We start from the raw sequence: 13,419 nt of genomic DNA, 5'->3' as shown, positions 1-13,419 counted from the left end.
TAGGCAGAAAGGTGATTGTTGGTATTCAGAGTCGTGAGAAATAGTATGAACAAATGCAGGAAGGCAGAAATGAGGGTAGTGTGCAGAGGAAATAGGTAAGGAAAATGACTCAAAAGGAATGAATTGTATTGCAGGTAGTAGTAGATTAGATTAACTACATGGAATGGGCGGAGTTGTCAGTGGCCTTGAAATCCATGCCAAGTTATTAAACTTGGCCTATAAGCATTGAAGGATTTTTAGCAATAATAGTAATTTTTATAATGATAGTAACTTTTTCCAACATTGTATTACAAAATTTTTACATAACGCAAAGGTGAAAGAATTTTACAGTGAACTGTACCACCTAGGAATCTACCACCTAGATCTACTGTTAACAGTTTACTATCCTTATTTTATCACAGGTCTATGGATTTATCATTCTTCTCTTGGTCCATTAATCATCTAATTTGGGGGACATGTTTCAAAACACATTTCTCTTTAAATACTTCAGTTTATATATAATTAACAGTTCAGTTTTTGTTTATTCTGTTGTTGTAAAATGTGTATATAATGAAACACACACATGTTAAGTGTACTCTGAATTTTTAACAAATACATCTCTATAATCCACACTCCTGTCAAGGTGTATAAGGTGTTACTATCACTCGGCAAAGTTCCCTAATGCCCATTCTAATCAGTTTTTGTTCTCATTGCCCAAAGCAGCTTTCAGTTTCCTATATAGATTACTTTTACCTGTTTTATACTTTCATATAAATGGATTTGTGTATTATATACTCTTTTGTGTCTGACTTCTTTCACTCAACATGCTTTTGAGCATGTTGTTGCTTATATCAGTGTTTGTTCTATTTTATTGCTGAGGTGGTATTCTATTATATGAATATACCACAACTTGTTTATTCACTTTCCCACTGAAGGACACCTGGGTTCTTTTCAGTTTTTGATTATTATGATTAAAGCTGCTATGAAGTTTGTAAGTCTTTCGTGAACATATTTTTTCATATATCTCTTGTAAATAATTCAAAGTGGGAGGCCGGGTCATAGGGTAGGTGTGTGCTTAATTTTAAAAGAAACTGCCAAATCTTTTCCCAAAGTAATTGTACAATATTATACTCTCACCAACAATTTATGAAGTTCCACGTGTTCCTTATCCTTACCAGTATTTAGTGATGTCAGTGTTCATACCTTAGCCAAACAGGTGGGGTATAGTGATATCTCTTTATGATTTTAGTTAGTATTTTTTCGATGATGCAATGTTGAGAACTTTTTATTGTCTGTTATTGGCTATTCGTATTTATTTGGTCAAGACTTTATTAAAATCTTCTGCCTATTTTTTATTGAGTTGTCTTTTCATTATGGAGTTGTAGTAGTGTATTGAGTAGGATTGGATGCCAGTCTTTTGTCAGATAAATGTTTTACACATATTTTCTCCCCGTCTTTGGATTATCTTACTTTTCTTAATTTTGGTGAAATCTAGTGATGAGTTTTTTTTCTTTTACATGATAATAATTTTTAAATTACATTAGATTCTGTAGAAACTAGGAATTAGAAAGGATGGAAGCAGAGTTATTTGAAAACTAGTGTTAGCCTAGAAGCTATCAATTTTGTGATCACTTGAAATACTCTCTAAGCCACTGAGCTAACCAGGCACTTAAGGTTGTTTTATTACAGATACCATTAGTAATTTAAAAGTTTCTTAGTCTGGGAAAAAAACTATTGTCTGACTGTTGCTGGGGTCACGGGCAGTGGGTGGGAAGATTAACTAGAAATATTCATTGAAATAATGAAGGAAAAATGCTAATGTAATTAATATACACTATATGTATCTTCGTGGTGGAGAATGGAATGTTTTATTTGTATAGGTTGCTTAAATCTCCATTGCTTAAATCTCTGTAAGTAATTATTTTTGAAGTACTGTAAAACAAAATAGCTCTGTCAGAAATATTTTTGTCTTTTGAAATAAAAGAATGTGAACCTACCTGTAAATTACATAGAAATTTGATGATAGCACTTGAATTTAGAACCAAATACACTACATCTTAGTTGGTTTTCCATTTTATGTGGAAAATACATCAAATTTTAGGGCTTTTAAAAAATCCTTTTATAATTGAAGAACTTAAAAGTTGCTTTTGTATTATACAGAGTATGAATTTTCTACATATAAATAAAGAAAAAGTACTTTTCCAGAACATAAATGAATAATTAAGTATAGAAGCCATGATTTTTATGCTTATAAATTTTTTAAAGTATAATTTTTTTTTTTTTTTTTTACTTTTTGCGGTACGCGGGCCTCTCACTGCTGTGGCCTCTCCCGTTGCGGAGCACAGGCTCCGGACGCGCAGGCCCAGCGGCCATGGCTCACGGGCCCAGCCGCTCTGCGGCATGCGGGATCCTCCCGGGCTGGGGCACGAACCCATGTCCGCTGCATCGGCAGGCGGACTCTCAACCACTGCGCCACCAGGGAAGCCCTAAAGTATAATTTTTGAATAATAACAGTTCATATTACTGAAGTACTTAAGGTATTAGTTAAATAGAAATTAGAGACTCTCTTGACTGTTATGTTGGCCCTAGTATATAAAAGTATCACCACAGCATTAGAGAAGTGAAAGAAGTATAATTGAATGCTTGGGTTTCACTAAAATGTGTTTCTTTTCATTTTGTCAGGATCTTAAATGTGTTTCGGCACTGGGTTGAACACCATTTTTATGACTTTGAAAGAGACTTGGAGTTGCTTGAAAGACTAGAATCCTTCATTTCAAGTGTAAGAGGTATATTATTTGAAGATTTGATTGGATCTTCTGTCTCATATGAGTTTTTTTTTTAATTTATGACTTTCAATTTAAGAAGCTAAACTATTTTTCATTTTTATTTTTTTTTATTTTTTTTTTTTTTTGTGGTACGCGGGCCTCTCACCGTTGTGGCCTCTCCCGCTGCGGAGCACAGGCTCCGGATGCGCAGGCTCAGCAGCCATGGCTCACGGGCCCAGCCGCTCCGCGGCATATGGGATCCTCCCAGACCGGGGCACGAACCCGTATCCCCTGCATCGGCAGGCGGACTCCCAACCACTGCGCCACCAGGGAGGCCCTATTTTTCATTTTTAAAAGGCAGAAATAACATTTGGAATAATTTTTATAGATTCTAAGGAGCTCACATGTGTTTAGAACCACCTGAAGTGTTAAAATCTTGCCTTTTGAAGTTTTTTAGGAGAATCTTTTTTTTTAAGAAGTCAAAAGTCCTCTTTAGTAAATTTAAGCCCTTTAATGTTATCTCATCTCATGGTTGCCATTCCTTTAAATAATTGAATATTTGTATAATTTAATCTGTTTTCTTCTCCTCCTTAATCTTATCCTTCAGTTTTGAATGGTTAATAGCTTCTTAAATAATATTTACTTCCCCTGGAAAAGTTTTTGGTGTATTTTTGACAACTGAAAGATAGGAGTTTCCTACCTGAAGTTTCAGAACACAGCCCATGAAATGAAACTCTAGGTGGTGAATATTAAACAAATTTACATATCAAATGTATGCTGTTGAATCAAGAAAATTCATGTTTTCTCTGATAGTATAAGGCATTAATTAAGAATACCATAATTAAGTCTAGCTTCTTTCATCTCCTACTTGTTCTTTAAGGCAAATTTTACTTTAAATAGAGAATGTGATTCCTTTGTTTCAGTTTTGAGATGTTTAAAACACATTTTTATCATGTGTGCTTTAAATTTGTTTATAGTACTAAGTTAATTTTTAACTTCATGTTCTTAATGCAGACACTAGAGTATATGTGATCTAAGAAGCTTCTAAAATACACACACATATTAGAATAAAGCCAGTAAATGATTTTGTTTAAAGGCCTTTCCTATACAAGTTATACCTCAAGATAACTAAATAGTTGATGAGGGAAAGTTTTTAAAGAAGCATTGCAACTAATAAGTGAAGAAAGAATGATAGAATTAGAATATTACCATTTCTCAACTCCTCCTAGTAACATCATAAAAAGAGAGACATTATATGCCTCTTATCAGAAATAGTCTTGCAAGTATTCATGTCGAAAGTTTATCCTGGACCAGATCAAATCTGTATGTGTTGATTTACAGAAGATACAGGGACAGAGAAACATGGCAAATGATACCACAGTGATGGAACTGGCAAAATTCAGACTTGGGAAACTCCACAAGTGAATTTCAACAAATAAATTGCAAGCAAAAATGAGAGATGATAGGGGAACCTGTAGATGAGAGGAGACTTGACACATACTGACTCAATGCAAAATGTAGATCTTGTTCAGATCCTATTTCATACAAACTAACTGTAATAAAACATGAGACAATCAGGGAAATGTGAATACTAACTAGGTATTTGATGATATTAAGAAGATATTGTCATTTTTATATGTGATAATGGTATTATGGTTATTTTAAAGTTTTTAACTTTTAGATAATACTTCAATATGAATGAAATTATATGATATCTTAGATTTGCTTTGAAATAACATAAGGAGTAGAGGGCGGACATGAGTGGGGTTAGATGAAACAAAAAGTGCCATGAGTTGATAGTTGTTGAAGGTGCATGAAAGTTACAGATTATACGAAGATTTGCAGTTATATCTGTCAAGTAAAGGGCATTTTTGTTTGTGTTCTTTTTCTAGGGAAAACTATGAAGAAATGGGTAGAGTCAATTGCTAAGATCATCAAGAGGAAGAAACAAGCTCAGGCAAATGGAATAAGCCATAATATTACCTTTGAAAGTCCACCTCCACCAATTGAATGGCATATCAGCAGACCAGGGCAGTTTGAAACGTTTGATCTCATGACACTTCATCCAATAGAAATTGCACGTCAGCTGACACTTTTGGAATCTGATCTCTACAGGTAGACAATTAACATTAATTCGCTGCTCTGTTTTCAAGAACTTTGAACAGTTCCATCTATTTTCAGAACATTTTGAAAATTATTCATGTGTGCTTAAAAATACTTCATCTATTCTTGTGTGTTGGAAAGAAAGTTCATAGCACAGTTTTTAACTATAGTCTGTTCTGCAGGTGAAAGTCATAAATTATTGCTCTTCAGGCCTAGATTAGGTCCTAGCAATCCTTCACAAGAGGAGTGGCAGAGAGAAGACTAATGCAGTACAATAGCAACCACTTTATAGACAGTCACCCAGCTCCTATTCCTAATACTTTCTCATATTGCTTTAGTTTGAGTTGGTTCCGTTAAGACAGTCAGTATGGATGCTAGGCTCTGGGCAGCTAAGTAAATAGAATATTGAGTGACTTAAGTTTTATTCTTTTTTTTTTTCAAATATGTAATCAAAAAATTTTTTCAATATGTAATCAAATTTTTATTTTATTTCATTTTATTATTATTATTTTTTGAGGTGCGCGGGCCTCTCACTCTTGTGGCCTCTCCCGTCGCGGAGCACAGGCTCCGGACGCGCAGACTCAGCGGCCATGGCTCACGGGCCCAGCTGCTCCGCGGCATGTGGGATCTTCCTGGACCGGGGCACAAACCCATGTCCCCTGTATCAGCAGGCGGACTCCCAACCACTGCGCCACCGGGGAAGCCCTGTAATCAAAATTTTAATGTGGGGCTTGACTGGGTTAGGTTTGCAAGGCAAATGAGTAACAAAATTCTTAGAGGAGTAAAGATTTCTTCACTTCTTTTAAGGAGTCTCAAATACTTTAGCTATTTGAAGTCAATATTCACTTTAAAGAAAAGTATATTTTTGAAGTAGTGTGATGATGAACCATACTTAAAACTTCTGAACCATTTTCTTCTGTTTATAAGGATCACTAGAAATATACTTGACTATTTATTTTTATCTGTATCCCATCATTTGTCTTTATATATAAAGCAGTTCCTGCCCCTGTATCCACACAGATCACCCATTTACAACCTAATCTTTTAGCTTCATGGCTTTATCACTTCCAATGTCATTCTTTACTCCAAATCAGACATTTCCTATGGTCATATTCTGAATCTTGTCATCACTCCAAATTTTATTCCAGAATTACTAACTCATACATCTCATACCTTCCGAACCACAGTTTTTTCTCTTTTCTACTTGCATTATCAACTTATTCCTCTGTCATTTTTTTTAAAACCACTGTCCTTCCCAGTACATTAGCCTCTTTCTGTCCTATCTCCTACCTCATAATTTAAGCTTTCTTCTTTCATTTACGACCCAGGCTCCTGTGAAGAGTAGAGGCCTTGCAAAAAAAAAAAAAAAAGCAGAGTACAGGCCTTATAGGTAATCGCCACCTGCCAGCCCCAGCCAGAAAATAAACCCCTACCACTATCATTCCTTCAAAAACTTTTCTGCATTCAGGAGCCGCTTTTAAAATGCAAACACCCCTAAGAAGTTATCCTGAGTAGCAGCCATTGTTTTTTTTTAAAACTGGGATTACACAGGGAAAAGCAAGAACATATAAAGTTTAGTGTAAATGGAGAATGTGGGAAAGCACCAGATATAAAACTTGACCTTCTTTAGAATTGGGTTTCTGATTTTCCCTGACTGTGCTGTTCAGAATTTAGCACACCCATCTGAGTTTGTTACCATCTCATTCAGAGTGTCATGTTATATTTTAAGTAATTTGGAGTTCAGGTGGTTTTTGTTGATATTGTAGGAATTTTTGTAGGAAAACACAGTTTTTTAAATTGAAGTATAGTTGATACACAATATTATATTAGTTTCAGGTGTACACTATAGTGATTCAATATTTTTGTGGCTATTTTATTTAAAGTTACTATAAAATACTGGCTGTATTACCTGTGCTATATATCTTTGTAGTTTATTTATTTTATACATAGTACTTTGTTAGCTCTTAATTCCCTCCCCCTAATTTGCCCCTCCCCCTTCTCTCTTCCTACTGGTAACCACTAGTTTGTTCTCTATATCTGAGTCTGTTTGTTTGTCATATTCATTTGTTTGTTATATTTTTAGATTCCATATATAAATGATAACATACAGTATTTGTCTTTCTTTGTCTGACTTCTTTCACTTAGCATAATATCCTCTAGGTTCATCCATGTTGTTGTAAATGGCAGAATTTCTTTCTTTTTTATGGCTGAGTAGTATTTGTGTGTGTGTGTGTGTGTGTGTGTGTATCTCACAAATTCTTTATCCATTCATCTATTGATGGGCACTTAAGTTGCTTCTTTACTGTGGGATTTGTGATAGGTGGGAATGAAGGGACTTATTCCTTAGATAAAGCAAGTAGTACAGAATTAGGTTTTTCCTTATAGTGTTACATGAATGGACATCAGGAATAAGGGAGCACTTACCTCTATGTGGACCTACTTTCAGAACATAGAAATACCTTTGTTAAGTGATATGTGTATTATGGAAGAATGGTACCATATGTAAAATACTGACACTCTTTGTAAACTAATTTCTGGTGAAATAATAGAACCACTTAAGAAAACTTACTTCCAAGACTGTTCAAAGTACCCATTTACACTCAAATCTACTGAACTTTTTTATTATTATAATAGCCAAGTCTGTAGGACAGTGATGGCAATGCCAATGGTGAATTTTTGAAAAATTATGTAATCCTGAATCACTGTATACAGTGATTTAATCTGCTCTTCCATCTGATTTTTTATTCAGTATTTCAGGTATTAAAAAAATATAGAAGATAATACAATGAGGGTTCATCAGCAACAAAAGCATTACAAATAAAATTGAAATCCTTTGTGTAATTCTCTCTAATCCCATTTCTCTTCTTTCTTCCAAAGGATAACCACTATCTTATATTTGATATTTACTATTCCTATGTATGTCTTTATAATTTACACACATACACACATTCATAAACAATATGTAGCATTATTTTGCACATTTTAAGGCTGTTTATACTGATATATCATTCTGTGACTTGTTTTTTACTTAAATTGATTCTAGCATTTGTTCAAGTTGCTGAGTATAGCTCTAGTTTGCTTATTTTAATTGCTATATTGTATTCCATTGTATGAATACTCACTCCACAGTTTATCCAGTCTCTTGATGAGGAGCCTTTAGATTGTTTGGGATTTTTCACTCTTGGAAACAATGCTTGACTGAACATTCTTAAAAATGTTTTCTTATAAACTGGTGTATCTAGAATATATACCTAGGTGTACAATTGCTGTGTAATCTAGTATGTAGATTTTCAGTATTATGAGATATTGCCAAATTATTTTACAAAATGGTTGTATCAATTTTTACTTGCACATCAGTGATGGAGAGTTTCCTTTTTATCCACATTATTACCCATTTGGTATTACACTTCTGTTAGTGTGATAGGAATAAATTGGGATTTCCTTGTGGTTTAATGTTCTTTTCCCTGAGTAAGAGTTAAAGTATTTTTTCATGTTCGTGGCTATTCAGTTCTGTTTCTCTGTGAATTACCTGCTTCTATGTTTGTTCCTTTATCTTTTAGACTCATCTTTTTCTTATTAAGTTTTAGGAGACCTTTAAATAATTTTGATACTAATCCTTTGTAGGTTAAGTGCATTGATTTTTGCTTCCACAGGAAAGTTCAACCTTCTGAACTTGTAGGGAGTGTATGGACCAAAGAAGATAAAGAAATAAATTCTCCAAATTTATTAAAAATGATTCGCCACACCACAAATCTCACTCTCTGGTTTGAAAAGTAAGTTTTTATTTACTTTGTCTTATTACTTCTTAATGTTATACTTCTATAATATTGTCATATATAAGCAAAAATTGTGGTTGAAAATATATTTCTTCTTTTCTATGTGAAACAAGGAACTTGCTTTCTAAGCCATGATTTTCTGTTTTCTTCTTTTTTTTGGTTAGGTGTATTGTGGAAGCAGAAAATTTTGAGGAACGGGTGGCAGTACTAAGTAGAATTATAGAAATTCTGCAAGTTTTTCAAGATTTGAATAATTTCAATGGTGTATTAGAGATCGTCAGTGCAGTAAATTCAGTATCAGTCTATAGACTAGATCATACCTTTGAGGTAAGTTTTAGGCTTAAATAGTTTATCCTTTTGGGGGGAGATAAAATAATGTGGAAGAGATTCCTTCTACCACTGATCTTTTTGAGTAAATCCTTTATAAATCCATCTTACTCCTTAAACACAGTGATATCACAATATTAGAAAATATATCAATATAAGTGAGCCTAGAATTCATCAAAGAATATGAATTTTGTGACTGTTTAATATGCTTACCTAAATGTAATGAAGTTCCAAATGGATATTTTCAGTGGTACATTGATTGTTTCAAATAAATGACAAAGAATTTTAAATATAAATGTACAAATTACTTTAATCACCGGTAGTATATAGTCAAAGAAAGAGTAACATGGAGAGAATGCTTTCTAGAACTTAGTTTTTTTTTAAATTATAAAATTGTGTATGCTTAGTGTTTATCATTGAAAATTCAGAAGATATAGAAAGTATAGAAAAGTTAGAGACTCAGCCATGCAAATATATTTGCCTTTGGGAATGTGAACTTTTACAATGTTACTAGAAAGTAATCTGGCAGTATATGTTAAAATACAGATACTTTTGGACCCAGAAATAAAAACAGTGGACTATAAAGTTAAGGTACAAAGATCTAGTTTCTGCAGTAGTAATTGTAGTCGCAGAAAACTAGAAACAACCTGTGTCCATCAGTAGGAGAATGATTGAGTATGTTATCCTATACCTATGGCGTAGAATATTGGTTAGCTACAGAAAAAAAGTGAATAGAATCTGTGTATATTGTCTTGGAAGAATAGTTGTGACATTTAGGGGAAAAGCCATTTAAAAAATCTTTAGAAAAATTAATATGATTTCATTTTGATGGAACAAAACAGAACAAACTGTAAACGTGTAAGTGAGCTGCACAAGCATTGAGAAGAGTGTGGAAGGATACATACTCTTCTCTTCACATTGGTTCTTACCATAGGTTGTGATGAGAGGGGAGTGGAGGGTTAGACTGATTTCATGTGTGTGTTTTTCTATTTGGGTGTTTGCATGTTATTGATTTGTATGGACTTATTTATATTAAAGATATTAATAGTCAAATATTGCCAAATAATCTATCTAATAGACTAATAATTTCAATTCTCATTTTGAAAACTCTGAAGGAGTGTATTCATTTTGAGACGTTAAGCTTTAGCTTCTTAAAATGTTGAATATTTATATTCAACAGTATTTATAAAAATAAGTACATGGTATAAAGAATAAAAATACAAAAAATACCTGTTTACCTGGCATCCAGTTTAAGAACCCCTCCAAATCCCTCCCCTTCCTTGCCCCTTCAGAGCCAGCAACTATGCTGAATCTTGTGCTTATCATTCTCTTGCTTTTTTCTATAGTTTTACTGTTTGTATCTCTAAACAGTGTTGTTTCATTTTGCATGTTTCTTAATTATATATGAATATAATTCTTCTAAGACTTTTTTTACCCAACATTATATTCCTAAAATTCATCCATGTTGTTTCTTTTAACTGTAGTTCATTCTTTTTTTTATAGCTGTATCATATTATAGAAATAACTTTACCAAAATTTATTTCTTTATTTGCTTATTTATTTATTAGTTAGTTAGCTAATGGTCATTTGGATTGTTTCTAGTGTGGCACTATTATCAGTAATATTGCCATAAACATTTTCTGCATCTATCCTGGTGCTTACATGCACAAATTTCTCTTAAGTTGTATACCTAGGAGTAGAATTATTGGATGATAGAATAGATAATGCCCAATTGTTTTCTCAAGTATTAATCATACCAGTTTATACTCCCACCAGAAGCTTGAATTCTGGTTGTTCCACATTCTTGCGAACACTTGATATTGTCAGTTCTCTTTATTTTTCTAGTCTTGTGGTGTGGGTTTATAATTCCCTAATTTCTAATGAGTTTGAACCTCTTTTAAGATGTTTTATTTGTTCTTTGTATTGTGGAAATTTTTTACTTTTTTGGTTGAGTTTTTCTAATGAATTTGTATGAGTTCTCTTATATACTGGATTTTAATCCTTTGTCAGTTATGTGTGTTGTAAATATCTTTTTCCAGATTGAAGCTGCTATTTTCACCATTTTTTATGATGTCTTTTGATGAACAAAAATTCTTAATGTCACATTTACTTATTTTTTTCCTTTGTAATTTGTGCTTTTTGGTGTCTTGTATAATAGATCCTCCTCTGTTACCTTAATGTTTTATCTTTCTCATTAAGTCCTTAATCCAGCTGGAAATGAGTTTTGAGTATGGAATCTAATTTCCATTTGGCTAGCCAGTTGATCTCACGCATTTATTCAAAGTCCATTCTTTCTCCATTGATCTGTAGTGTCAGCTGTATCATAAGTTGAGTATCCATAAATGTGTGGGTCTGTTTTTGGTCCCTCTGTCCTGTTCCTTTGATGTAGTTGATTATTACTTTGCTAGTGCCACATGTTTAAATTACCATAATTTTATACTAGTTCTTGATAGAGTATAGTAGGGCAAGTCCCCACCAATCATTCTTTTTCAAAAGTGACTTACTCTTTTTTTTTTTTTTTTTTAGTTCTCTGACCAGGGATTGAACCTGGGCCCTGGCAGTGAAAGCGCCGAGTCCTAACCACTAGCCTGCCAGGAAATTCCCAAGAGTGACTTACTCTTGACCCCTTGCTATTATATAAATTTTAGAATCATTTTAAGTTTAATTATTTTAAAGGTTGGGCTTTTGGTAAGAATTATACTGGCTCTATAAATCAATTATGAAGAACTGACATTTTTACAATAATGAGTTTTCCCAACTATGAACATTGTGTATCTCTCCATTTATTTATTTATTTAATAAAGTTTATGGTTTTCTTGATGAAGATCTCACATCTTTTGTTAGATTTATATTATAATATTTTAATAATCTTGTTTTCTTTGTTGATGATATCTAGAAATGCAGTTGATTTTTGCCTATTGATTTTATATCCAGCAACATTGCTACATTCTCTCATTAACATTCTATTTGTAGATTTATTTCATGTCTTCACAGACAATCATTTCCTCTGTGAATACTGACAGTTTTTCTTGTCAATCCCTAGTCTTTTATTTATTTTTCTTGTCCATTCTAGTTAGGACTTCCGTATAGTACTGAATAAAAGTTGCAGTGCAGTCACCTTTGCCTTTTCCTTAAGTTAAAAGGAATGAGTTGAGGGACTTCCCTGGCAGTCCAGTAGTTGGGACTTCGCCTTCCAGTGTGTGGGGGGTGAGTGAGTGGTCCCTGGTTGGGGAGCTGGGGTCCCGCATGCCTCACAGCCAAAGGGCCGGCACGTGGAACAGAAGCAGTGTTGTAGCAAATTCAGTAAAGACTTTGAAAGTGGTCCACATCAAAAAAAATCTTTAAAAAAAAAAAAAAAGGAAATGAGTTGAATGGTTTTCCATCAAGTATAACGTTTGCTGTCAATTTGTGTGTGTGTGTATCTATCAGGTTTAAAATAAAATAATTCATTTTTAATTAAAAATGTAATAATGAAATATAAAATAAATGACTGCTTACTTGGTTTACTACATTTTTGTTCAGTTCTTGTCTCCCTCCCACAACCTTCTCCTCTTTACCAAAACCTTATTACCCTTAGCCCCAAAAGATCTTACAGTGGAAAAATATTTGAATGCCATGGGATTATATTTTTCTCCAACAGCTATAACTTGAAACTCTGGCTAATCAGGATTATAACTAATAATATCCTGTGGAATATTTTTTTTATTGTTTAATCCTCTAATTTATATTAGAAAAAAATAAGTTTTAAAGTTTTATATTTATAGATAAGAAATCATTTCCAGCAAGTGCAGATAAAAATACTACTCATCTCTTAATTTAAAAAATTGTTTTTCAAATATTTGCAGAATTTTAAAATTGAAAGCTCTGCATCTATAAAATATGATTGAATTGTAAAAAAGCAAATTATGCTCAGTTTATATATTTTAAAGGCATTGCAGGAAAGAAAAAGGAAGATTTTGGATGAAGCTGTGGAATTAAGTCAAGATCATTTTAAAAAATATCTAGTGAAACTTAAGTCAATCAATCCACCTTGTGTGCCTTTTTTTGGTAAGTTACTAAAAATGGATTTATATTTTGAGGGAAAGTTTTTTATATAGTGAAAAGAGACCAGCCTCTAGAAGCAGATTGTCCTGATTTTATATCTGAGCACATCTGCTTTTATTAGCTTTCTATATTGATAAATAAAACCTAAACTCTGTATGTAAACTCTATCTATAAAGTGAAGATTCTAGTAATTACCTCGTAGAGTTGTAAGGAGCTCTGTGAGACCTCTAAGACCGGTAGTCTCATTCATGAGGGCACCTCTCAATGGCCTAACCTCCTCATTCTGTCACAGTGGGCATTAGGATTTCAACGTATGAATGTTGAACATTCAAACATTCAAACCATAGCATGCACCAAAAATGTCTCCAGGCATTCCCAGATATCTATCCTCTGGGGGACAAAATTGCCCCCAGCTGAGAGTCACT

At 33.3% G+C, this 13,419-nt stretch overlaps 1 protein-coding gene across 3 annotated transcripts in view; it reads left to right on the top strand.

Annotated features, from left to right (window-relative positions):
• Positions 1 to 13,419, top strand: part of SOS2 (SOS Ras/Rho guanine nucleotide exchange factor 2) — a gene marked incomplete at both ends in the record, with an annotated part of 101,860 nt that overhangs the window by 71,669 nt on the left and 16,772 nt on the right. For all 3 annotated transcript variants that reach the window (XM_079698991.1, XM_079698990.1, XM_079698989.1), the window contains 5 exons: positions 2,662 to 2,765; positions 4,637 to 4,859; positions 8,501 to 8,620; positions 8,788 to 8,950; positions 12,880 to 12,997. In XM_079698991.1, coding sequence (XP_079555117.1) covers positions 2,662 to 2,765; positions 4,637 to 4,859; positions 8,501 to 8,620; positions 8,788 to 8,950; positions 12,880 to 12,997 — 728 coding nt within the window. The remainder of the gene's footprint in view (positions 1 to 2,661; positions 2,766 to 4,636; positions 4,860 to 8,500; positions 8,621 to 8,787; positions 8,951 to 12,879; positions 12,998 to 13,419) is intronic.

This window comes from Hyperoodon ampullatus (genome assembly GCF_949752795.1).
Source record: "Hyperoodon ampullatus genome assembly, chromosome: 3".
Taxonomy (NCBI): domain Eukaryota; kingdom Metazoa; phylum Chordata; class Mammalia; order Artiodactyla; family Ziphiidae; genus Hyperoodon; species Hyperoodon ampullatus.
Note: the sequence above shows the minus strand (reverse complement) of the source record. Positions and strands in the feature narration are given on the sequence as shown.